The sequence below is a fragment of the Ursus americanus genome, chromosome 26 (genome assembly GCF_024610735.1).
Source record: "Ursus americanus isolate L20-20 chromosome 26, mUrsAme1.1.p, whole genome shotgun sequence".
Taxonomy (NCBI): Eukaryota; Metazoa; Chordata; class Mammalia; order Carnivora; family Ursidae; genus Ursus; species Ursus americanus.
Window position 1 is genome coordinate 22,226,228 of NC_142152.1, and position 26,688 is coordinate 22,252,915.

General features: G+C 41.4%; 1 protein-coding gene across 1 annotated transcript; it reads right to left on the reverse strand.

The window, feature by feature from the left end:
- Positions 1–307: 307 nt before the first annotated feature.
- On the reverse strand, positions 308–26,687 carry ALKBH1 (alkB homolog 1, histone H2A dioxygenase). Its single transcript, XM_045807721.2, has 6 exons — positions 26,475–26,687; positions 23,760–23,868; positions 19,565–19,727; positions 7,692–7,782; positions 4,930–5,123; positions 308–3,915 (listed from the first exon to the last, which is right to left on the reverse strand). Exons 1-6 carry the CDS (start codon positions 26,655–26,657, stop codon positions 3,486–3,488), a joined length of 1,170 nt encoding a protein of 389 aa, XP_045663677.1. The 5' UTR covers positions 26,658–26,687; the 3' UTR covers positions 308–3,485.
- Position 26,688: the final 1 nt, after the last annotated feature.

Below are 26,688 nucleotides of genomic sequence, written 5' to 3' on the forward strand. Positions count from 1 at the left end.
GTGGACTGGAAGTGATGAGGGCACAGACTTGGAATGGTGAGTGGACACTTGCCAAAGCTGCTGCTGCTGAGCTCCGTGCTTCCAAAAGCAACACAAAGGCCTTCTTCAGAAGAGCAGTTAGTTATGTTGGCTACAGAAAACGTAGGGGATAAACAATACTATACCCCTCTAGCCTTCTCTGCACGTAGGCGCGGTGCATACAAAAACCCTGGCAAAATGCAATGCATACTGGTTTTAAGCTGTTTTTCTCAGTTAACATATTGAGCATTTCCTCCACGTATTTAATATGTCTCTACGACATGACTGATAGTGGCCACGTGGTATTTTATTACATAAAAGTTTTCCTCGAGCAAGCCTCTTTTGTTAGGCCATGTTAATGCTCCTGGATTTGGAGACTGACAGATTTCAGGTAGAGGTGGAACTACCAGGTCAGAGTATTTCTTAAAGAAAAAAACAAAAACCCAAAAAACCCACAAACATTTATTCTTTAAAAGAGAAAGATTTCAGAAGATTTTCAATGCAAAAAAAAAAAAAATCAGAAATATAGAAAAAGAACAAATAAAATAAACATCAACTATAATCCCACCATCATTCACATTTTGGTATATGCCTATCCTTTCAGCTTCTTAAAAAAACATGTAAACATTCTATACAAAATTACACACGGTTTTATAACACTTTTCTCATTAGATATGAGTATTTTCTCGTATCTCTACCTGTTCTTTCAAAACATAACTTAAAATGGCTACAGATTTCCCTTGTATGGTGATGTCAAACTCACTAGGATAGAACCACAAAGTCAGGTCACTTTTTGCAAAGAAGAGTGCCTCTTGCTAGAAAACCGTGCTCAATAACCACTTCCCAGCTGAATACATGAACTTCGTCAGCCAACTCCCTCCTGCCAGACATTGAGCCTCTTTGGGACCTTCGCTGTTACATTCTTACACAAAGACCTTGTGGACGGCTCTAATGACTTCTCTCGACTCAACTCCTAGAAATGATATTTATTGGGCCACATGGTACACATTTAAAAACAGAATTAAGATGACCATGCAGTTTATCATCAAACCACAGCACTTCTGAGAGGACACGGAGACGGAATTCAGGACTGCCATCACATTCCCGTCAGCAAGTGTCATCCGAGTATTGGTTCCCCCCGGCCTACCCCTGTGACTCTACTCTTGATACCGTGTATATCCTGCGTCGTACTGAATATCTACTCGGGCATTTCTGGTATAAAAAAATGAAGGAAAAAAAGATCTTCCCCTCGGCCCCTTCCCGTGGTTTCAGGTTCCTGTCTAGGAGTCTAGCTTCCTTTCTCGGCATCCACCGACCCCTTCTGTCCAAGGCTGGATCACTTAGGCTCTATGGTGTCCGCTGCACTGTCATCTGAGCGGGGGGGGGGGGGGGGGGAGCAGTCACAGGTCATCTCTAAATGAGTGTGACTGTGTTCTGACAAGATTTTACTTACGGACACAGAAACCTGGTTTTCTTCTCATTTTCACGTGTCACGAAATACTATTCTCTTGACTTTTTCTCCCCAGCCACTTAGAAATGTAAAAACTATTCTTAGCCTGTGGGCAGTACAAAAACAGGAGGTCGGTCAGTATTTGCTGCCTCTTGACATAGAAAATGTCTGGTGGACAACTAAGACAAACCTACGTGGATCATCCTCATGGAAATGTGGAAAAACCACCAACTTTTCCTTTTTCCTCAATCGCACATTTTCTGCTTACTGTGAAAGCAGAGTTGCATTATACGTTCAACTACATGTTCCTCACAGAAATAAATATAAATGAGACAGAGAATTTAATGGTGTGAACAATTATCCTCACTGTCCCCCTCAATCAGCACTAGCACCTTTACCTGATACTCAATTGACTGAAGAGCAAACTATTCTAATGCTGAAGGATGGGCTGACCTACTGGATTTGCTAAATGCCAGGATGCGGGTTTCCAGTGGGTCACATATGATGTACACTCTGGAAAACATAAGAGATTTTTCCAATGGTAATTTTAATTCTTTAAAATTATTCAATTCTTTAAAATAATTTAATTATATAAAATAATTTAATTATATAAAATTTTCCCATCACACATTAAGTTTTGAGGTTATTTAGACGTAAGGGACAAATCTATTAATTTTTATTTCTTAAAAAAACAAGTATCAAAATATGAACTTAATGTGCAATGTTCCTAAGAAGAAAAAAGGCAGGAGAGAGACATGCAGGCTCGGCGAGTCTTGTCACAAGCAGCAGGTATCCAAGTGGCTTCCAGCCAGCTGTCCACACAGACAAAAAGGTGATGTTTCTAAGAGTCCATGCAGTAATAAAATATGACACCATGTTTCTAGAAAGGAGGACTAAATTCCCATTATCATTTGAAATGGAAGACGGTAGCAAATACTATCTTCATGTCATGGATGAGGAAACTGAGGCCCAGAGAAACGTAAAGCAGCTCACCTAAGGGTACGGTGAGTAGAGCTGGTGAGGTACAAAGATTAAAACTTGGTGCTTCATGCATTTTCCAAGCTGTCCACAATCACAAAAGACAGCAGTGACTGGAATATCAAAGAATATTCTCTCCTGTGAGACAGTCACAGAGAAGACTCAGGGCAGAGCAGGAGGGTGCAGGACAGAAACAGCTGGAAGGCTTCAACAGCATGAACAACACAGCAAGTAAAACAGGAAAAAACTAATCCCAGATTCGCTAACCCTCAAAGATAGATACAGATCTTTAATTTAAAAGAGAGAAAGTTTATTCATGGAGAAAACAGTTACAGAACACCCTTGGGGCTTTTTTAGTCCAACAATTAAAATTGCATTAAAAAGCCAACAGGAAGAGTTTAGACCTAAAAGAAATCTGGAGAAACTACTGCCCCCCTTTCCTTGGCTTTATATATATTTTATCTTTTAGGCAAGAGAGATAGCTGTGATTAATTTCTTTCCTAGGAGATGAGGTTTCTAGTTCCATTGTCTTAATGTGTATAGGATTCTTCCGTGAAGGCCAGAGAAGACAGAAGAAAAGATCACTGGACGGCTGGAAGAATGAGGATGAGACTAATGGCTGGTTCTTGGAACCACGATTTTACCACAAATCACTAGATGGGGTAGCAGGAGGTGTGTCGGGTTTTCCATTAATAAAATCTGAGGTACTTAAGGCTCTAATAACATGGAAACTCACTTCTACCTCAGAGGTAACAGCAGAGGCTGGGAAGGCTGTTCTGGAAGGTCAAAGCTCCTTGGACTTCTCACATACATTAGTGCCAACATCTAATCAGACTGGGCCATGTCCAACACATCTCTGAGCAAAGTTGTTAACTGCTTTACTCGTCAGGATGGCTTCCAAGGCAACACTGTGATCCATGATGAGTTTTTCCCTGTCTCTGTTTTTGGCTTGTCTTGATGCTAAAGTCTATGGCAATACAAGAAAGCGTGGTCATTAACTGTGAGACCCGCCTGAGTGAACGAACGGGCTCTCCAAGTCTCAGCTGTCAGGGTTTAACTTCACTCGTTTTACTTGGCTACTCTCGTCATCCAGGTAGCAGAAACCTTCTGTGGTGATGTCTCTTTTCTTCTCCTCCATGGGTTCCAAAGGGAAGTCCTGGTCTGTGGCCAGTACCTGTCGGACAGTCATGTTCACACGAGCGGTTTTCAAGTAGCTGGTGCACACCTGCCAGTCCTCCTCAGAGCAGGGCTCGACCACCGAATCTCTGGGGAGGACGGCTGGGAGAGGCATCTCCAGGCAGCATGGCAGGCTGTCCCCTTGAGGACTTGGAAGGACCCTTGGGACTGCATGGTTCAAGAGGCGGCTGAAACCTGACATTACCATGATGTCACCGCTATGCATGAACATGGCCGTGGGCTCTTCATCTCTTTTGAGGCCACCCAGAAGAAAGATGGCAGACTGTCCGAAGCTATTAAAAAAAAAAATAAGTAAAATAATACACAACAGCAAGTTTCTATTACTAACCATGGCTGGGAAAGTTACTGCCAACCGCATTCTTTTCGAATTTCAGCTCGACACTTAACTGTTCTCACATCTTCCTTTTTAACCCGAGCTAAAACCCTTCTCTTCTGGCTTGTGTCTGTCAGTGAGCAACCCATGATCTGCTACTTAAACTTAGCACAGCCCACTGGACTGCTACAATGTAAAATTTGAAGCACTTAAGTAAGCAGATTAAAAAATTTAGTTTTAATATTACCCGTATAAGTTTTAGTGATGCATCTTTAAGACTTAAGCCTCCCAATAGAGTCCTTTACTATATTTATCATGCCTATTCACTTTTTTAAAAAAAGATTTTATTTATTTGAGAGTGAGTAAGAGAGAGAGTACGTGAGCAGGGGCAGAGGGAGAAGGAAAGCAGACTCCTCTGCTGAGCAAGGAACCCGATGTCGGGCTCAATCCCAGGACCCTGGGATTCTGACCTAAGTGGAAGGCAGATGCTTAATGGACTGAATCACCCAGGCGCCCCACCTGTTCACTTCGAAGATAAGGCAATTAATAAAAGACACTGTTCAGGCACTTTCTTTGTGAGATACAGCTGCAGCACGCTGCCCAATTTAAACTTATGTAGAGACAAGGGAGTAAACTAGTCAGGCTTTTGTGCTTTACTCTTCCCTATTCCAAAAAGGTTGCTCGTTTTCCTTATGGCCTTCCACTTGCCTATGCAGACACCGACGATACCTTTCAATACAAAAGGTAGACTCCATGCACCTTAAAGAGAAATATTAACTGTAATTTGGTTACTACTCTTAAGGACAAGGCTAATTTTACTTATGATAACATTGTTAAGACACCCAGAGTAATTATATAGAGTTCAAGCATTTCTTAAAGTCCTATGTTTTTATTTATTTATTTTATCTAGAAATGCTTTAGAAAAAGGAATGAAGTGACAGAAAGTAATCCCAAGTCCCTAGAACCAGCTTACCTGAAAGATAGCAGGGGTTTGGAGTGATCTAGTTCAGATCTGTCTACGTGGATTCCCAGTGTAGAGTCCAGTCTGTAGTAATTCAGGATACCTGCCTCGGCTCGGAAACCCTGAAATCCACAGGCTGCGGCTACTTGCTCTGAGAGGAAAGCCAGGTCAGAAGGGAAAGGTGTATAATGATCGGCTGAGTATTTCTTTGATAAAAGTAGGGAAAATAAGAAAAATAAACAATGATCTCAGGAAAACAGGAAACTGTGGCATAAGATTAATTACCACTTTCAAATTATCTAACTTACATGTAATACCAACATAGCACGATTTATCCATCTGTTTTTGAGGCATCCAGTAATCTAATAACGAGACGTTCAGAACAGCAAGCACCTATGACATGGCAGGCACCATGCCGTGCGAAATCCGACAAGTTCACCCTGCATGGCGTCTACATGTGAAGCAATTACTACACCTCTCTCTGGTGTACTTTAATCCCAAATACGATCATTCTCATAGGACAAAAAAGCAACTCAAAACTGTCACTGCCAAGAGGGACATGATGACTAAATGTAATGTGGTATCCTGGAAGAGAAAAAGGACATCAGCTAAAAACTAAGAAAACTGAATGAAAGCTAACAAAATATGAATGAAGTATGGACTTCACCACAATGTTAATAATGCAACACTGGCCCACTAATTGAGACAAAGGTACCATAATAAAGAAAGATGTTAACAGGGAGAACTAGGTGTGGGGTATATGGGAACTCTGTACTATCTTTTCAACCTTTCTACAAATCTAAAACTGTCCTAAAATACAAAGCTTATTAAAAAAGAGAAAGCAAGCAAGCAAGCAATTCAAATACAATAGCCAGTTTGGTTTGGGGCCCCTAGCCCACACCATGGCACGCTGCCAATTTCACTGGTCAGTCTGATGGGATGACATGCTCCAAATATCTGAACTGAAACTAACTTATACCATGGTCAAGGCAGGACCTTAAAATGGAAGTACTTTTCAACATTTAACTTCCTGAACTATTTTTAGCATGTAAAGATCACAATCACCTTTTTCTCTTAAACAAAACAAGTCAAAGGGCAGAACACTCACCCTCTCTACAAAATCCCGCAGTTCAGGAGAACGACAAGGTGGCAGTGTCCTAGGCAGACGAGGGTGAGGGCTGCTCGGCCAGGTAAGCCTGCAGCAGCCTGATACCCCTCCTTTGTCTTGCTGCTGCTCTCACGTCTCCCTTTGCCCAACAACCTCAAACCAGATTAGCAAACCCAATTCTGTCTCACATCACATGTAGCAACAGAGGCACAGCTCTGGGGAGAATGTATTCACTTTGGCCAGAAGTGAGCTTAACTTCAGGTTAAGGAAGACTTTTGTGAAAGGTCTTTAATGGATGGCCAAGCCTCTTCAGTTGGAATTTCTGTGTTCTATTTTTTCCTGAACTGCAAATAAGAGTTCCCATTTAATTTCCCAAAACTAAGGATATAGCTAGAGAACTTTAAGGTTTCCTCTACCCTTTCATGTTTCAGTCCTTCATAAGATCAACCAGTTAGAGCTACCGTTCTAGCACTAGGTTACCTCTGTGGGCTTTCGACCCTACCCTATCTATGCACTAGTCTTCCTACTTCTCTTCCACTTTTCTCCACTGAGTCACTCTGAGTTTCTGATAATTTTTCACTCCACATTTTTCTTAGTAAATGAGAGTAACTTTAAGTCCTTGGGGAATAACAGTATCAGCAATAAATGTAACATCATAAAAAACAATAAGCTAATATGTATCGTGTTAATGTATTCAGCTACTCAGAACAAGCAGGCACTGCTGTAATCATGATGTGGGCATTATGCCTTTGAGCCCCCATTTATGAGGTATGCACTATTCTATGGAAGGATAGACTCAAACCTGGGCTGGCTAACCCAGAGAGAATCACCTGGCTATTTCCCCAAACACAGCTATCCACTCTTCCACTGAATCTCCATCGCTGAAATTAAGAATTATATCATGAACATTTCTGAGCAACATTTATCATTATTTTGAGCAGTTAATATAATTGTTAATAAGCTGGGTTGACTGAAACTATGGAGCTTTTAGAAAGCAGTTAGCAGGAAGACGGTCTATACCAATCTGTTTATTTAGTTTATTCTCAGAATTAGTCCTTCTGCTTGGTGGCAAACATCTTATGGGGACAAGAGGCACTAGGCTGCCTGTGATAAAGGAGGTACTTTTGGAAGCATGGAGGTCAGGAAAGAAGAAACGGTACCTCAAGAAAACACCTAACTTTGTTAACTGCAGGACATTCTTTCCTATCTGTGTCTTGCTCAGACCTATATAGCAGGCAAAGGTGTCTTCCCTGAGTTGATGGAGGAGAACAGCAGAAGTATATGGAGCTCCTTTTACTCCAAACAGATATTATGTAGAAAATAAAAACTCAACACTCAACAATAATGGAAATAAAAGTTTTAATTGAGAATTGCTCTTGCATGCAGTAAAGAAAAATCTGTATCCCTGAAACGTAATTAGAGAAAGCACCAATGACTTCTGATGAAATAATACAACCTAAGGGCATATGAAGAAATTTTCTCTTGGGAGAAATTCTTCATTTCTCTTGAGACACTGTTATCAAGACGATTTTAACAGATAAATGAAAGAGATCCTTTCACAAATGGATAATCTGATACTTTGTAAGCTTGGCCAGAAGATATCCAACTATGGAGCCCAAGCAGTGTAAAAGCGAAGACAATGGAATCTGCAAGGAACTTTTCATACCTTACTGTCCCAGTTGTAATGGTAGCCTAGGGTCACCCAGCGCAACTTCTCTAGTAAACTTCGGGGTCTCCGTTTATTTGCTTCTTTGTACCTGTGAAGAGTGGGGACAAAAGAGGATTTATTCACCTCAAATGGCAGCAACAGACCTTTGCATGCATAGAATCTGGTATTCCTTGGTGTAAGCTGTTAGCAAAGATCTCAATAGGTGAAGTGGGAACAGACAGATGAGTTGACCAAAATATAATAACACTAAAAACATGTTAGCATTTCTTTTCTTTTTTTTCTTTTCTTTTATTTTTTTTTACGATTTATTCATTTGAGAGAGAGAGAGTGTGCATGCTCGATCTCAGGACCCTGAGATCATGACCTAAGCGGAAATGAAGAGTCGGACACTCAACCGACTGAGCCACCCAGATGCCCCCATGTTAGCATTTCTAATTTTTAGTCCTTGGTTCTAAATCATCTGATGAATGGGATCAATTTTATTTTATTATTATTTTTTAAAGATTCTATTTATTTATTTGTCAGAGAGAGAGGGAGAGAGTGACAGAGAGCAAGCAGGGGGAGGGGCAACAGAGAGAGAGAGACAGAACACAAGCAGGGGGAGAGGGAGAGGGAGAAGCAGACTCCCTCACTGAGCAGGGAGTCTGATGTGGGGCTCAATCCCAGGACCCTAGGATCATGACCCGAGCCAAAGGCAGATGCTTAACCAACTAAGCCACCCAGGTGCCCCCATGTTATTAGCATTTCTAATTTTTAGTCCTTGGTTCTAAACCCTTTGCTGGATGGGATCAATTTTAAATGGCAAGTCTCCAGCATCTCAATAATGATAGAACAAGAACAACGCAGAAATGTCTTTACCTGTCCAATCAAAATGGGACCAAGGGCACTACGGGTAATTGAAGATTTGGCTAATAGAGCATGTTCCGTTTGGTCTGCTGAAAGTGATGTATGATTAATCATAGCTATCACTATGTTTATAATGATGGTGGCTTCCCAGAATTATAGGTTGGGGGAAAAAGTTTGGCAAAATATACACTGTATACAATCAAAAATAACTGGTTTAACATGACTTCTTCAACCCTGTCTAACATAGCTTAGATAATTGAGGCTTAGCTAACAATTAAGGACCACTGTAATTGATTTGGTTTCTGACATCCCCTTGTTCAAACACAGGAGGCTTCTGCAAAACAGAGAGGTGCCCTTTCTGCAATTACATCCTGTCTGATCAAATCTATGGGATTAACTACTCTTTTTCTAAAGAGGAAAAAGCTTCTTTGATTTACCTCTAAATATCTAAAAATACAAGAATGCTAGGCCTAATAATTTTAGGGCTTGTTTTTCCTATGTAATTTACATCAGTAATTGAACAAATTTTTTTGGTCCAAGAATCACTGAGGTTTATAAAAGAAAACATTAGATTGCTTTAAGGAGTTCATATTTTGACAAGAGACGACAGATAAGTATAAGAAAAAATGAAGGGAAATTCAAGGCAGTATAAAATCTGTACTAAACTGAGTAGCACAAGACTTTGAGGGCCACTGGAATTTAAAAAAAGGAGCTCAAAGTTAGCTGTCTAATCAGTTAAGGCCTCATGGCATTGTTGGGAGTTGAACGTGGCACTGACGAATGGCCAGCATTTAAACAGAGTGGAGCAGTGGGCAATACTGGCATACCACGGGAGCAGAGGCAAAGGATTTATTAGAGGCTCACACTGTAAGTGGCACTCGTCTTGATGTTTGACAGAGTTTAGAGAATAGATGCTATCTGTCCTCACAAAGTCTACATTCTAAGGACATCGTGACACAAATATACATCAAGACCAGTAGCTAAAAGGAATGGAACAAACACCGATTTACTTAGGAGAGCGGTGCAGAAAAGCGGCAGAGCAGATCTGATGGCTATTCTCTGAAAGGCCTGCCTGCAAGGTTGGTTGTTGGCAGGCATGTGGAACTTGGAATCTGGGGAGGTTCATATCATTCCCAGAACTGCTGCTCACCGTGCCTAAACTTTTTGTGCAAAATAATACGGTTTATGCTAAACAGCTGCTTTCCTCCTGGGAGTCTAGAGTTTGGTATGTGTCACACAGAGACACAGCCCCTAGTAAGAATCTGGGCACTGAGCTTCCCTGGCAGATAACATTTCACCCATGTTGTCACAACTTGTTATTGGGGGAATTAAGCATACCTTGTGTGACTTCAATAGGAGAAAACCCTGGAAGCTTGAGCCTGGTTTTCCCAGTACTTTGCTCAATGCATCTTTCCCTTCACTGATTTTGCTTTGTATTCTTTGAACTGGAATAAATTTTATCTATGAGGACAGCTATATGCTGAGCCCTCCTGGTGAATCACCAAACTTGGGTGTGGCCTTGGGGACACCTGGCACAAAAGAAGACAGATAATGATTAGCAATTCAGGGGAAACAATATATATGTGTGGCCAGTGACTACAACTAGCTGATATGAACAGTTACCATGCAGAACCATTATTCACTATTTACATTTACTATGTGTAAAAACTAAAAACTGGGGGGGGGGGGGCGGGGAAGGAATTCATAGTTACTAACACAATCTGAGTTCTACCAATGTTTCTTCAGCTAAAGATACAAATAAAAGAACTCTCTGATGTTCCCTTCTGGAGAACATCATCTATTTTAGTAGCCTTGAGATAGAAAAATAAGAATGACTTCTCAATTCTAGACTCAAGTGAATACTGTGGTTACCAGTGCGTATCCCACTTAGTTTCTGCCAAGTGGTTTCCAAACTTTAATGCTCAGGAGAATCACCTAGAGGGCTTGTTAAAACTCAAATGGCTGGGCCCAGGCCTATAAATTCTGATTTAGTAGGTCTAGGATGGAGCCTAAGAATCTGCATTTCTAATAAGTTTCCAAGAGATGGGGATGCTGCTGAAAGAGAGACCACACTTTGAGAAACACTATTCTAGCCAAAACACCTTCCACCTTTCTAGATCAATGAAGGATCATTTTATCCTTGATGAAGAACTCATACTATTATATCAAAATTAGATTGACCTAAACAAATAAAGATAACAACAATGCAGCTCTAAAAATAATTCAGGGGGCACCTGGGTAGCTCAGTCAGTCAAGGATTTGCTCTTGATTTTGGTTCAGGTCATGATCTCAGGGCTGTGAGATGAAGCCCTGCGTCGGGCTCCACACTGAGCGTGGAGCCTGCTTGAGATTCTCTCTCTCCCTCTCCCTGTGTCTCTCCTCTCCACTACTGTCTCTAAAAAAATGAATGAATGAATGAATCAATAAAATTCAGAAGGCAATGGTATTTTAGACATTTGATATAGTATCACCAAGCTGCTTTTCCACAAAGAGTCAGTCTAATGTTCCTTAACAACAGGGCATACAGTATTATAATTAACACAGGCTTATGGTTTTATTATCAATAAAATCATCAAAGTCATAGTAATAATCAAGCATGAATACAATCATCCTATACCTTTTAAAATTTGTTCCTTTTTTAGAAAACCAAAAGAACATCTCTTTTCTACCTTAATTGTGTCACTTTAAGAGAGGCTCTGGGCTTTGCCTTGTATTATTGAGGGGGACTGGTGTTAAGGGTGTAAAAGCATTAAGCCCAGGCCACCTAACAAAAAGGAAAAAAAAAAACCTTAAAGACTTGTATAGTGAAAGAATAGTTGTGATCACTGAGTGTGCCATTTTGAGGATGATTCTATAGACACACACGTTTTGTGTATGTGTCAGACCTACATAGGTATAAGATTCCACCCCTCATTTCATACCCTCTGAGAACACAATTTCAATTCTTGTCTTTGTATGGAATTTCTGGTAGGAAAGTAACAACAATTTTAGAGCTTGCCTTCAAGATGTGAGAGCAGGACTGGCCAACACTAGCCATTCCCTGTCTCAGCATTAGTTAGGGACCATTCTAGTCCCTACGGGCTTGGGGCAACAAGGATTCCAAAAAATTCAGTCTTGAACACTGTGAATAGTTTAAGGCCAAAACCAAGTTTTACCCACTCCCAGATGATCTTCAAGCAGGAAATACTGACAGATTAAAAAGGCGGGTGGGCTGTTCTCTTTTTAAAACTGACTTGTCTAAAAGGAGGCCAGGCCAGGAAGGCTCAGGGCCAACAGATCTGCCATATCCACTCTAAGGAATGCAAGGGTTACGAAGGCACCTAACTTTAAATCTTTATCCAATTATCCAAAAGAATGTTTTCAAGCAAGTATGACCCTGATTATTGGTTCTCACTGCAAACAGAAACATGCTATGTTCCCCGCCCCTGCTGTGGCTCCAAGCACTGGCATGGCGATGACGGATGGGTGAGCTGGCCACCTTCTCCCCTGGTGAATGTGCCCACACAGCAGTCTGCTCACTTTCTGTCATGGATAAGTGCTTTATGTAAGTGCTGGTATTTCTCTCAGCAATCACGTCCTCTAGTGCTGCTTTCAACTGTACCCTAACTGGGTGGAAATGAACCGTCCTGCTTGTCCACTCTTTGTGCAGTGGTAGTTTGAGAGTCATAACTAAGCACTGGTACTTCCTTTCCTTCTTTGCTTCAAGGACATTAATGAATCATTATGAAAGCAAAAGTACTCACTCGGGGCAGAAAATATCTAAGGTTGTTTATGATAAAAAGCCTTAAAAATCCTATTACAGATATTTGTTTTTTCAATCATTTTTAAAAAATTTTATTTACTTAAGTAATCTCCACCCAAGGTGGGGCTCAAACTCATGACCCCAAGATCAAGAGTTGCTTACTGACTGAGCCAGCTGTGCACCCCACTTTACTATGGTCTTTATGTGTAACTGACACATCTCCCTCTCTCTGACTTCACTTCTAAGCTCAGTTCCTTATTTCCAAAGGCATACTGGACATCTTTGCCTGGATACTCCAAAGGCATTTCAAAAATATTAATCCCCAAACCACACTAAGGATCGTCTCTGCTCTTTCTCTTCTTCTAATCCTATTTCCATTAAAAATCTTAGTATATAATGTTACAATGAACATGGAGAGGCAGATATTTTTTTGAGACACTGATTTTTTTTTCCTTTGGATATATACCCAGAAGTGCAATTGCTGTATCCTCTGATAATCCTATTTTTAACTTTTGGAGGAACCTCCACAGCTTTACATAAAGAATTCCAACAGCCAGGACAAAGAAACAACCTGAGTGTCCATTGATGGATGGATGGATGAAGAAAACATGATACACAACACATAAATGAATATTACTCAGCCATAAAAAAGGAAATCCTTTCATTTGTGATGACATGAACCTTAAGAGCATTGTGCTAAGTGAAATGTTAAGACAGGGAAAGAAAAGGGGCGCCTGGGTGGCTCGGTCGGTTAAATGTCTGCCTTCGACTCAGGACATGGTCCCATCAGGCTCCTTGCTCAGCAGGACACCTGAGTCTCCCTCTCCCTCTGCCTGCTGCTCCCCTTGCTTGTGCTATCAAATAAATACATAAAATCTTAAAAAAAAAAAAAAGACAGGGAAAGACACTGTATGACCTTACTTGTATGTGGTATCTAAAAAATCTAAACTTGCAGAAACAGAAAAGATTGAAAGCTGCCAAAGGTGAGGGTGGGTGGGTGTGGGTGAGGTGACTGAATGTGGTCAGAAGGTACAACTTCCAGTTATAAGATAAGTAAGTTCTGAGGATCTAATGCACAGCATGGCGACTACAGTTAACAAAACTGTATTGTGTATTTGCTTAAAAGTTCTCATCACGAGAAAAAAATTTATAACTATGCGAGGTGACTTAACTTACCACGATAATCGTTTTGCAATATACACATACCAAGTCGTTGTACACCTCGAACTAATATAATATTGTCAATTATGTCAATAAAACTGGGAAAAAAAACCCACATCAAAAACTTCAGTTTTACCCTATAAGTGCTACTGAGAAATTTGTGGATAATCCTTAACTTCTTGTTTCTCACTTCTCATCATCTCTTGGTCACCAAGCGTTGCTGACAATGTCTTTTCCATTGTTAAGCTAAATTCTTAACTGTGTTTTTTCAACAACTGTATTTTCAGTCCATATTCCTCACTGCCAAGAATTGCCTTTCTAAGGGTACCTGGGTGCCTTGATAGGTTAAGTGTCTGCCTTTGGCTCAGGTCATGAATCTGCGGGCCGGGAATTAAGCCCTGCGTTGGGCTCCCTGCTTCTCTCCCTCTGCCGCTCCCCTGGTTTGTGCTCCCTATCCAAATAAATACATAAAATCTTAAAAAAAAAATTACCTTTCTAAAGTGAAAAATCTGTTAATAATTTTGATGAATCCCCACTGTCTATAGGACAAAGCCCACACTTTGCCATAAGGCATGCAACTCCCCTAATAATGCGGTTCTTAAATTTCCTCTCTCACGGCCAATCCTTCCCCGCAGGGTGCCCTACCCTCCCCATCCTTCATGGCTGTGCCTCTGGCCATACAATTTTCTCTACTGAAATGCTCTGTCCTCTCCTACCCTCCTCTCCGCACAGATTTTTCTGACTTGCTTTTGTGCATATTAACCTCACTTCTTATGGGAAATCTGTCCTAGTTTCAGTCTCTCCCTCCACTGTGCCTCACAGCACCTTGCGACTTTTATTCGCCTACATGGTTCCTGTGTTATAAATTCTGTATGTAAGTACCCAAATTCTTCCTTTAACAGTCCCTTCCTCAAAGGCAGGGAGCGAATTTTAATCTTCATATCTGTCTTAGTATCAAATATTTCCTAAAACACAAATGTACATTATTTAATAAATGAAAATAAGATGGAAAGGTACTATATATAGTCTTTAATTGATCGTTCTCAAATTCAGCATGTTTTTATTAGGCTAACGGAGGGGTATCAATTTAGTTAAAGTATATTTAAAGAGCACTTTCTAATATATACAAAGAACTGTGGTTAGCACTGAGGTTACAAACACTTCAAGGTCTGGGGCAGAGGAGGGGCATGGCATGGCAGTGGGAGGGAGAAGAGCACCATGACTGGATTCACTATAACAAGTGCTTATAATAGCATCACAAAGTCTTAAAGGAGTAGAAAAGGGGAAGGGATTAATTCTGCTTCCACATTGAGGACATTAATGGAAAAAACTTTCACATACGCAAAAATGGATGCAAAGCATTTCATAAGCTAACTTATGGAATAGATAAAGCAAAGCTGCTTTATTTAAATTAATATCTCCCCTTGTCTTATTCTTTAAAAAGTTATTTTTGAATAGATAATATATTCACAAAATTCAAAAGGTACAAGAAAGGATCCACTAATTAATTCCACAAATATTTATTTGGTAATTACTGTGCACTGAAGAATAAGAACAGAGGGCAAGGGGATAAAGAGTGAGGGAAAATGGGGGACTGTTTTTAATTTAACGATAAGGGAATCATCTCTCATAAGACGATAAGACCCAAAGACTTAAAGGAAGCAAGTCATTGGTTATCTAAGGGAAGAGCCTTCCAGGTAGAAGGAAGAGCTTGTCCAACGAATCTGAGCATGTCTGATGTGTTGAAGGGAACAGCATGGAGGCTACTACAGCTGGAGCAGAATAAATAAAAAGGAACGGTAGGAGATGAAGTTGGAGGTGGCTGGGGGCCGGATCACCAGGGTCTTGGAGGCATGATAAAAAAAAAAAAAACTTTTGATTTTATTCTAAGGATTTTCACTGGCCTTTGTCCCTCCTTCTTGGGAGAGAGCTTTTAAATCCTTGAATTTCTGGGAGGAATAGGAGTATCTTTGTTATTCTGAGTGGGCCCTGAGGAACACAAAGTTTATGCTAAGAAGATGACTCAGGATGTTAGCTTGTCAGATTAGAAAGACCAACCGTGTGATTAGAGGGATTGAGGCTTTCAGTCAAGTGATACTAGCTAAACCTCAGGGGCTGGGTAGGGGCTAGAAACTGGGTAAAATCATGTGACTAGTAATTCAGTCAATCATGCCTCAGTAGTGAAGCCCTTCAAAAAAACTGAATACTAAGTTTGGGAGAGGTTCCTGGGAAAATGACACATCCTGATTCCATGGAAAGAGGACACGGAAGCTCTGCCTTCACGACCCTCCCAGACATTGCCTCACAAATTTCTTTGTTGGATGGTCCTGATTTGTATCCTTTATAATAAAACTGTAATCATAAGTATGATTACATACTTGAATTTCTTCCTTAAATTCTGTGAGTTGTTCTAGTGAGTTATGAACCTGAGGGGGTCATGGGAACTTCCCTGAATTTGTAACCAGTTGTTCAGAAGTGTTGGTAGCTTGGGATCTCCTTGTGGCTGGTGTCCTAAGTGAGGGTGGCTTGGAGACCATGCCCTTAACTTGTGCTGCCCCTGCCGACTGGATGATTGCAACAGAACTGAACTGCAGTAATGCAGATGAGAAACTGAAAGAGAGGTGCCGGGATCTCCACACTCAATCAGAAAACAGACTGAAGAGGGGCGCCTGGGTGGTTTGGTCAGTTAAGCGTCTGACTTTCGCTCAGGTCATGATCTGGGGGCCCTGAGATAGAGCCCTGCACCGGGCTCTCTGCCAAATGTGGAGTTTGCTTGTCCCTCTGTCAGCTGCCTTCCCCCACCCCCGGCCCATGCATGAGCGTGCACTCTCTCTCAAATAAATAAATAAATAAATTCATTTTTTTAAAAGATTTTATTTATTTATTTGACAGACAGAGAGACAGCCAGAGAGAGAGGGAACACAAGCAGGGGGAGTGAGAGAGGAAGAAGCAGGCTCCCATCAGAGGAGCCTGATGTGGGGCTCAATCCCATAACGCAGGGATCACACCCTGAGCCGAAGGCAAATGCTTAACGACTGAGCCACCCAGGCGCCCCAAATAAATAAAATCTTAAAAAAAGCAAACAGACTGAAGAGGCATGAGAACAAACACAGGGAGACAGACGAGGAGGCTACCGCAGTAAATGAGGGTGGCTCAGACCAAGGCGGCTAGGACGCAGACGCTGAAAATTGATTTTATGTATTATGATGGTAGCTCTCCTGTATTTGCTAAAGAGTTAGAGTTAAGATTTTTGAATGCCGGTATCGTGGCTGCATTCTACTGCTGGGGTACATCATATTTGATTTATCTGATCTCTAGCTGACAGACACTTGGCTTGTTTCTCATTCCTCCCTCTATTACGAGTAATGCCGCAACGAAGATGCTTATTCCTACCTACTGTAACCTCGCGTAAGAATCTCTAGCTACAGTAGTCACTCACGATGAACTCTGAACAAAACAGAACTGAGGTGCCCTAATTTTGTGAACAGACTTATTTTTCCCTTAAGTTCAAGCATTTCTTCTTCATTTCCTACTTAAAAGTTTCTTCTTCCCTGACTAAAGAAACCTAGAAAGTTAAAATGGAAAAGAATCCTTAGAGATCCTCTGGCTCAGCAGCTCTCAATTATGGTCAATAATCAGAATCTCTAGGGAATCTTCTTCAATGACAAACCCTCTCCCTTTCTGACCTGCTCTGGGAAAGTGGGGAAAGCTGGCATGTACTGTCCAGGTGACTCCAACCATGATCCAACCACCTGAAATGGCTTATCCAGTCCAATCCCTTCGTTTCCCAGGTGAGGTAACCAAAACACATACCACATAGTGACAGAAGAAGAACTAAGGTTTTAGTCGATTTTTGATGCCACCAGCAATGTCTGAGTCTATCACTTTCTTCCAACCCTTGACAACAGAAGATAGGACTACCACGTTTTTTATTTTTGCTAATTCACAAGACAAAAAAACCCAGAAAACAAAAAAAGCCCTTCACCATTATTTACAGGATGATTTATTAAAGAGGTCATCTGAACTATCTTAGAAGATGGCAACTGGGATTTCTGCAGTCGTTTGTCAGAAGGAAAAAAATCAATTACTTGAAAACACAGGCTGGTTCAACCTCAAACTCTAAGCTCTCTGACTAATTTCACTCAACCATGACCTTCCTTTACTTTACTCTCAGTTCTAAAGAAGACATCACTAAGAGTTTATAGGGGGTGTTTCCCAATGCTCCTGCCTTTCCCATAACTTGCAGACCAAGAAGGCTTTAAAGAAAAAACAACGAATTTTAGTTTTCCTTTCCCCTTTCAACTAAAGGAAATCTTCTACTTTCCCTGTTGGAATTAGTATGACAGTTTCTGAAAGAGATCGTAAGTCCAAACAGAACACACAAGGCCAGCACAGTGGTTTTAATGGACTGCTCTTAAGATTTCTTGCATATTACCTTGTTTAATTCTCACACTGTTAAATGAGGGAAGGACTACTATGAGACATGGAAAGGTTAAGAAACTTGCTCAAATTTACATACCTAGTAAGTGGCAGACCTGGGAAGTGAACCCAGGCGATCGGACTCTAGACCTAGTGCTTTACGTCACTAAAACCTTTATAGTCTGGCCCTAACCTACTTCTTCCGCTTCATCTCTTGCCAATTCTAGCCATCACTTCCAGGAAGCATCTTCTATAAACTACCTCTAATCTAGCCACCTGAGTATCTATTTCCATAGTATCTTATAAACTCTATCTCTGTACCTGCCAAACGATGTAATTATATGTCTCTGCCCTCAGCTAACCTACAAATTCCATGAAAGCAGGAACTGCGTCTTTGGTCACTGAATCTCTAACACTCAAGCAGGAGTTTGTTGAATAAACACAAGAACTCCCACATTCTATGCTATTTCACAGAACAACTTACTGTACCTTGAATATTACCTCTTTGCTCAGTCTGCTTTCTCTTCCCCAAACAGCCTTCTTGCTCTTTTGACAGACAAACTCCTAATCATTTTCAAAGACCCAGTTCAAATGGACAGAGGAGAAAGAGGATAACAGACTCAATTACAAAGTAATTTTTTCTTCGACACCTCTTTTTGCCTAGAGGAATTATTTCTCCCTCTGGCCCCCACAGCATTTCTCTAAACACCTATTCTCTAAACACTTTCTAAGCTCTATTATAATTATTCCTTTTTTTAAAAAAGATTTTATTTATTTATTTGACAGAGAGAGACAGCCAGCGAGAGAGGGAACACAAGCAGGGGGAGTGGGAGAGGAAGAAGCAGGCTCCAGCAGAACAGGGAGCCTGAAGTGGGGCTCGATCCCTGGACCCCGGGATCATGCCCTGAGCCGAAGGCAGATGCTTAACGACTGAGCCACCCAGGCGCCCCCTATAATTATTCCTGTTGACACTGAGTTCCTGCCATAGACTATGCACTCCTGAGAACAAGGACAGTGTCCTGTGAATCTTTGTATCTCCAGTGCTTAGCATCATGCCTGGTACACAATTAACCCTCAATAAATATTTGTGGAATGATGGGGCACCTGACTTAAAAAGAATTATATATTTGTGAATGAATAAATGTTGATTCAACATTAAGCTGCATTAGTTCTCATGAGGAACAACTGACCTACCATAAAATTGCTAGTAGCACTGACTTCATCGAGGAGAGTAGAAATAAAGAGCTTTTAGCGTTAATTTTTTCAAGGATACCACAAGTCTTCAAAGAAACTCACGTTATTTTTTTTTAAGATTTTATTTTTTTAAGTATTCCCCACACCCAATGTGGGGCTCAAACTCACAACCCCGAGATCAAGAGTTGCATGCTCTACCACCTGAGCCAGCTAGGTGCCCCTGGAGCTCACTTTAAGTAGAAAAAGGGCTGAAGCTGAATGAAAATGGACCAGCTAATGATTAAGGAGGATGAACTCGAGAGTCAAACTACGATAAGAAAATCTTTAAAATGGATCTCAAGTGAATGTAACTGTCAAAGCATCTGTCCAAATGTTCCCAGGGCAAAGAATACAATTATGCTGTTTTTGCAGGGAAACAAGGAAAAAGCAGGTCAGTTACTTTCACTGCATTGTTCTGGAGTCGGTCCTCTAAAGATGTGAGTGAGCTGAGCTGAATATGAACACTTACCTCAGAAACTCTTTGCTCTGTTCCCACAGGTCCTGGGTCTCTTCTTGGGTCATGTGCTTGTCCAGGTTACACACATTCGGTTTCTGGGAATATAACTTAAGGCACTGCTTCACCCAGTGCCACTGGTAACCTGGGAGGAAGGGGTTTGGGATAAAAACAAATCCTATACAAAAGGACAGGTACGGAAAAAAGGAGAGGAGGAAATTCTCCATCAGTTATTGATATAATTTACCTTATATCGTCCTTATACCCACTAATTTTTTATTCCCTATCCCCCTTTGCTCAGGTTTTGTGGCTTCCACATTTATAAGCAAATGTTCTCATTCCTATTCTCTGATTTTAGAGGAAGGGAAGAAAGAAACAAATTCTCAAGAGAAACAAATATTCCACAACTATCAACTGTGTTACCCCAAAGCAAACTTTAGAACTGATAATGCCCAAAGTCACCGCTCAAATCTGCACCAGGTGTTTATCATTTATAAAGGTGGCAGCTGCTTCCTGCAATTACTACCTTTGTGATAGCGCAGTGTTCCCCATCGGCCTTTTTTGTTTTCTAGCATCTGGCTAACAATTCTTATATTAAATTCCCTCAGTTAAAATAATCGGTGTGATTTCTGCCTATGACTGAAATCTGACAGAACAGGGAGGAAAGATGCTGTGAAGTACATCCGCTCAGTATGGCATGATGCAAATACCTACAGCACGTGTGCTCAAAAGATCTTTTGTGACCTTGAAAGTAATATAACGTCCTTTTTCTCCTGTGTCAAAGAGAAATAACAATATTCACCTGGAATGCTATGCAGGGTAAGGATCCGTTCTCCAAACATTCAACAAAAACACATTATGTACTTTCTTAAGAATTAGAGATGAAAGGGGCACCCGCATGGCTCAGTCATTAAGTGTCTGCCTTCGGCTCAGGTCATGATCCTAGGGTCCTGGGATCGAGCCCCGCATCGGGCTCCCTGCTCAGCAGGAGGCCTGCTTCTCCCTCTCCCACTCCCCCTGCTTGTGTTCCCTCTCTCGCTGTCTCTCTCTCTGTCAAATAAATAAATTCTTTAAAAAGAAAACTAGAGATGAAAAACTGTCCTCAGTGAATGAAGTCCCTAGAGTCGGGACAGCAGAGACCATTATGCAGATAATGCCTTGCGGAAGTCTGGCTATGAAACAAAACAAAGGTTGAAGAGCAGTCATGGAAGAATACAGAATTTAAGGGGCGTTTATGGTTTTTAGGGTTGGGAAAGGCCTAACCATGCTTATAGACAATGTGAAAGAATCAGCAGAGGGGAACTGGTTGAAAACAGAAGAGAGGAAAGGAGAAGAGCAAGGTCTTGAAAGCTGGAAGAGGTGAAAAGGTGAGATCAAAGAGGTGAAGGGACTGGCTTTGAACAAAAGGTGTTCCTCTTCCTCTAAAATTGGAGGACAGGAGTGAGAACATTTGTTTCTGAGTATGGAGGCCACTTTTGCATTTCATGTACCAGCAAAATTCTCCAAATAATTTAAGAGTGTGACAGGACAGTCAGTATTTTGAGGAAAAAGAAAGATATGAAAACCCCCACCAACTCACCCACCTATCAGCATTATCTCCCAAAATGAAGATTATAACATTCCCTAAAATATCAGATTAAAGGAAGAATACCGCTGATCCAGTGACAAGAAAATGAATACCTTTTTAGGCAATCCACTTGAGACAACTGTTCCCTTTCTTTTATTGAATTAATATTTATCTCCTTTTAATTTTCATGCATCGATCTCAGGTTTGGACACACAGAGCAATCCCCAAATTAGTTTCTCATTCTTCAAAAATACCTCTAACTTTCTAGCTAACATTTATCAATCATTTACTATGTGCCAGGCATGGGCTTCAATGTACTCACACTTAATCTTCACAATAACCTTACAAAGTGAGCACCTTTTTTTTTTTTTTTTTTAAAGATTTTATTTATTAATTTGACAGAGAGAGACAGCCAGCGAGAGAGGGAACACAAGCAAGGGGAGTGGGAGAGGAAGAAGCAGGCTCCCAGCAGAGGAGCCTGATGTGGGGCTCGATCCCAGAACGCTGGGATCACGCCCTGAGCCGAAGGCAGACGCTTAAGGACTGCGCCACCCAGGCGCCCCTGCAAAGTGAGCACCTTTTTATACACATTTAACCTATCAGGAAACCGAGGCCAAAAAAGATTAAGAAACTTGCCCAAGGTCATAGAGTGGATGGTAGAGCCACGACTTGAACCCAGGTAGCCTTGTGTCAGAACCTAGGCCTTAACCACTAGTATGTACTGCTCCTGTCCCTTTGTGTCTATTACCACCTTTCAAACGTTGGATGCTGTCAGGTTCCCTCTCAGTTTTACTCTTCTTTCAGATCCATGACTTCCTGCTCATTCTTATAAGGACAGGTTGTGGTTACACTCAGGTTCCTTCATAACAAGCAGAATCCAGAAGTAAGCACAATCCTTCTGATCAAGTCTGAATAAGAGATGGTCATTTCCCATGTTCTGGACATTACACTTCTATTAAATGCAGCTTCAAATGTCAGGGAAGACAGAATGAAGTCCCTAAGGACATAATGAGGTACCAAATCACAAAATGTGGCTTAAGGGTGAAATCCTAGAAAACCTCAAAATCAATATACCTATTTGGACAATAGATAAACCAAAGTGGGGTTGATAACTTTGTAGTCTGAACAATTTGTTAAGAGAAGAGGGTATAGCAAGAGAAACACGACCTTGAAAATAGGAGGTAGGCTTGCAAGGTCAAGGGCAGCCTTCAAGAATAAAAAGTACATAAAAGGCTACTGGTGATGCACGCTCCTCATTCACCCAAACTCACAGGGAGCCACGCATTCGTACATAAAAGCCATCATTTGACTCTTCCTTCACGAAGAACTAAAGTGCACAAGGCCTTTTAGGGAAGTATTGAAACCGTTATGCTGTCCTATGTTATTAATAAATACATCAGTGGTCATAATGTATTAAGAGCTATGACACAAACCTGGCCCATGGCACAATGAAAATTAGTATTTTTTTTTAGGAATTTTTCTTGTTTTTAATCAGTATTTGAAATCACAAATACAATATTAACTTTATGTCCTCTCCAAGAAAAAGAAAGACAGATAAAAGATTATTTGACCAAATAAGGCATTTCTGTATTTTCTTTTTTATTTTATTTATTTATTTATTTGAAAGAGTGAGAGCAAGGGGGGGGGGCGGTCAGAGGAGCCTGGGATCATGACCTGAGCCGAAGGCAGCCGCTTAACTGACTGAGCCACCCAGGCACCCCTGTATTTTCTAAATAGTTCATAATAATTCATCTACAATGACCCCATGATCCTAAGATTAAGGGCGCTGGACTGGCTCAGTCAGTAGCATGCGACTCTCGATCTTGGGGTATGAGTTTGAGTCCCACACTAGGGGTAGAGTTTACTCAAAAAAAGATTAAAAACATTACCCATTTTTCATCATGTTCTTAATTTCTAGATCTGTAATGTGAGCTACCCAATATTATTGAAGTTCAAAATGCTAAATTATTTAGTCTACTAGGGCTTTTGATCTCATTAACTAACGTTCTTTTCAAAAGCTCAGCCTTAATAATAGCAACAATTTTTAAGTTGTTTTTCTTTTTTTTACCACACGAGAACAGAGACTTTGTGATCAGAGTGACCATTATGAATTGTTCCATCATTCAAAGTGGTTCTTCTGCCAGAGTAGTTGTTTGGAGTCGTGGGAGGGAGCCCAGAGTCAATGTGCTAATTTTTGATTTGTACCTGGTGTGTCACTTTCTGCACTTAAGGAAGGCACTACTGACTCTTTTTTTTTTTTTTTTTTTTTTTTATTTGACACAGAGAGAGACAGACAACCAGGGGAAATGGCAGGCAGAGAGAGAGAGGGAGAAGCAGGCTCCCCACTGAGCAGGGAGCCCGACGTGGGGCTCGATCCCAGGACCCTGGGATCATGACCTGAGCTGAAGGCAGGTGCCCAACCAACTGGGCCACCCAGGCGCCCTGGCACTACTGACTCCTGTTCTAACCTTTGGGAATGCTAAATAAATGGACATCTTAATGAGGCAGAATTTAAAAGGAGTTTGGGAGCAAAATATATCTGTGTTTAGTTTTCCCCTTTGTCTATTAACCCGCTTACAAATCGTCTCCTGAAATTAGACAAATGATTATATGATTTTGTCTTCTGAGGTCAGCCGCACTCACCAGGATAGCCTTGTAGTCCATAGGCTTGCCACTTGCTGACTGGCTGAAGTCCTGCTCTATGTGCATCGTGGTCACTGACGGAAGACACACTCAACTGAGATCTGAGCACCTGGCAGGAAGGAAAGAGAAGTTGGAGGGCTAAAGCTATTTTGCAGGTCAGATCTGAGAATCTCAAACTTCTAAAGGTGTTTCTGGTATGAGGCAAAAATTAGGAGTCCTAAGTCTGGGCTCCTAAACTTAGTTCTACCACTTACTTGATGTAAGACTTAGATAAGTCACTTAACTTCTTAGAGCTCAAGTTTTCTCATCTATATACTAACCAACACTAGAATGCAATATAAAATTAAGCAGTATGAGAACCAGTCTGATTTTGGCCTACAAGACTACCTTTTTGTCTGACACCACACCTCTGTGGACTTCTTTTGACTCTAAATCGTGAGAGATGTACTGAAATATCTTCAGTCAAAATTCTGTTCACCTCAATTAGGCCCAACAATAATGCTTCTGAGGCACTTGTATACAGTTGGTGTTTAACCAGACCTATGAGGAACATCAGGCAGGGGAGGTTAAGAGAATGGAAGAGTGTGCTCCAACCAGACAGAATAACTGTTTCAGTAGAACACTGGAAACCCTGCTTGCTGAAAGTACAATATTTATTCTCTTTTAGATGAAACTTCAAACTGAAACTCAGAGCTTTTGTCTTTGTTAATTATTGAGAAATTAAGTTTTTCAGGGGCTCATGAAGTTTTCTTTGCATGTAAGAGCATCTTACAGATGGCTCATTAAATTGGTTAAGGGATCCAACATTCAGTCACTAAAGTGAGGACATTCAGAAAACAAAAACCTTTATTCCTTCATTAATAATAAACTTAAGAGTCTGGCTTGCCTTAGAACACATCAAATGTTCTCTTCCAAAAAGACATGATCTCTTATCCTATCAACTTCACCAAGTGTAGAGAATTCCAGAAAAAAACACCAACTAGTGGCTGGTGTACTACCAGTCTCTGTAATAAAATGGCTATCTGGAACTCTTTGAGAGTCCTGACCAGCCAATTGTTCCAGGTACTGATAAGATGTTTTTATTTCAAACATTTGTAATGATTTCTCAAATAGACCATACTTAATAATGCACTGTAATTCAGCAACACCCTCATAGCTGAAGTAAGTTTGTGGACCTATTCTCCATGCTAAGCTGAAACAAACCTCTGAGGCTTTAAAAAAAAGTCCTGCTTCCACCCCTGCCTGTTAGCCGTCACTTTCTCCACCGCTCACCAGTTGCTCTTAGAGCAACTTTCTTCTCCGGTTTGCTACTTTCAATCTGTTTTGAGCTGAAGAACTAAACACCCAAGTTTTTTTTTTTTTTAAGATTTAATTCTTATTTATTTATATGAGAAAGAGAGAGAGGGAGAGCACAGAGGGAGAGTGACAGTGAGAGGAAGAAGCAGATTCCCTGCCGAAAAGGGAGCCCGACGACGACCAGGGCTCATGACCTGAGCCAAAGGCAGATGCTTAACTGACTAAGCCACCCAGGCGCCCCTAAACACCCAAGTTTTTACCTACTCAACGGATAGTGTATTTATTGAGTGCTTACTGTTTTAGATATGGTGCTAGACACAATATCCTCTTCACAGAGGCTTACATTCTAAAAGTATTTTTAAGAGAAAGAGAGCGCACGCACGCACACACAAGAGGGTGGGCAGAGGGAGGAGAGAATCTTAAGCAGGCTCCAAAGCTCAGCACACTACTTTGAGATCATGACCTGAGCTGAAATCAAGAGTCAGATGCTTAACCGAATGAGCAACCCAGGCGCCCCCATTCTAAAAGTATTTAAGTATTGCAGCAAAATATAGGCAAAAGGAGCTGGGGGTCTGACCCATGTATATTATTAGAGAGCTGACTTCCTGTATGCTATTTTGACAACTCTAAGACCATTTCTGCTAACAAATGAAATTTCTAAGAAGCTGAGTTCTAAACAAATATGGTGGTACTAGAGCATTCCGATTTTATTGACAGCTATACGAAGCTTAGAAAGAATCCTTCATCCAGCCATCTGTGGACAACACCAAAACCAAATTAAGGGATCAGGGATCTTCAGTGTTACAGCGATTGTAAAGAAATTACGCATTATAGTATATTGTGATTTTCCCTGTGCCCCCCGTCCTCCTTTATGTTGCTTTTCTTACTTTCCACGGGGAAAAGTAGAAATAATGGATCGTGTTTGGATTCATTTGCCCTTTACTTTCAAGCGTGGAGAGATCATCTCACTTTTTCAACAGTCTCTTTCTAAAAGGCCTAGGGACGACAGGACCAGTTTTATGGAGACCGATTTATCTAACAACATCCATCCCTCTCAGTTCTGGGAGTACTCGGGTAGTTGTTTTTTTCAAGCCGCAGAGCGCTTTCCTAACACCTATGAACACGGTTTATGCGTTTTTACACAAATCGAAATAGAGATGCAAATGGACAGTTAATGTTAGGAATGAACACCAATTCCCAAGCATTCTTTGAGGCCGCAGCCAGAATTGGCCGCGTGGAGGAACCCGTAGCACAGCTCTCCACAGCCGAAGTGTGGCGCTCCGTGGATAATTAAAGTCCGCGAGCGGGAATTACTCAATAACACTCATCTGGAAGCCAAAAGAGGTGAGGAGGACCCTGAAGTCCCTCCAAGGAGCATGGCGAGGTGACCGGGGGCGCGGGCAGCTCCTCTGTCTGTACCTTGTGGGCACAAGGCCCCGTGCCGCAGGCTGCGTGGGCCGCCGAGAAGTCAATGACCGCTCCCAGGTCTGCGGTCCCGGGGCGGCTCTGCCGGTAGAAGCGGAAAAGCTTCCGAAAAGCGTCCTCCCCCGGCTCTGCCGCCAGCGTCGCTACAGAGCCCACTGTCGCCGCCATCTTCCCCATGTCTTGTCCAGCCTCTTCCGACCCGGAAGCA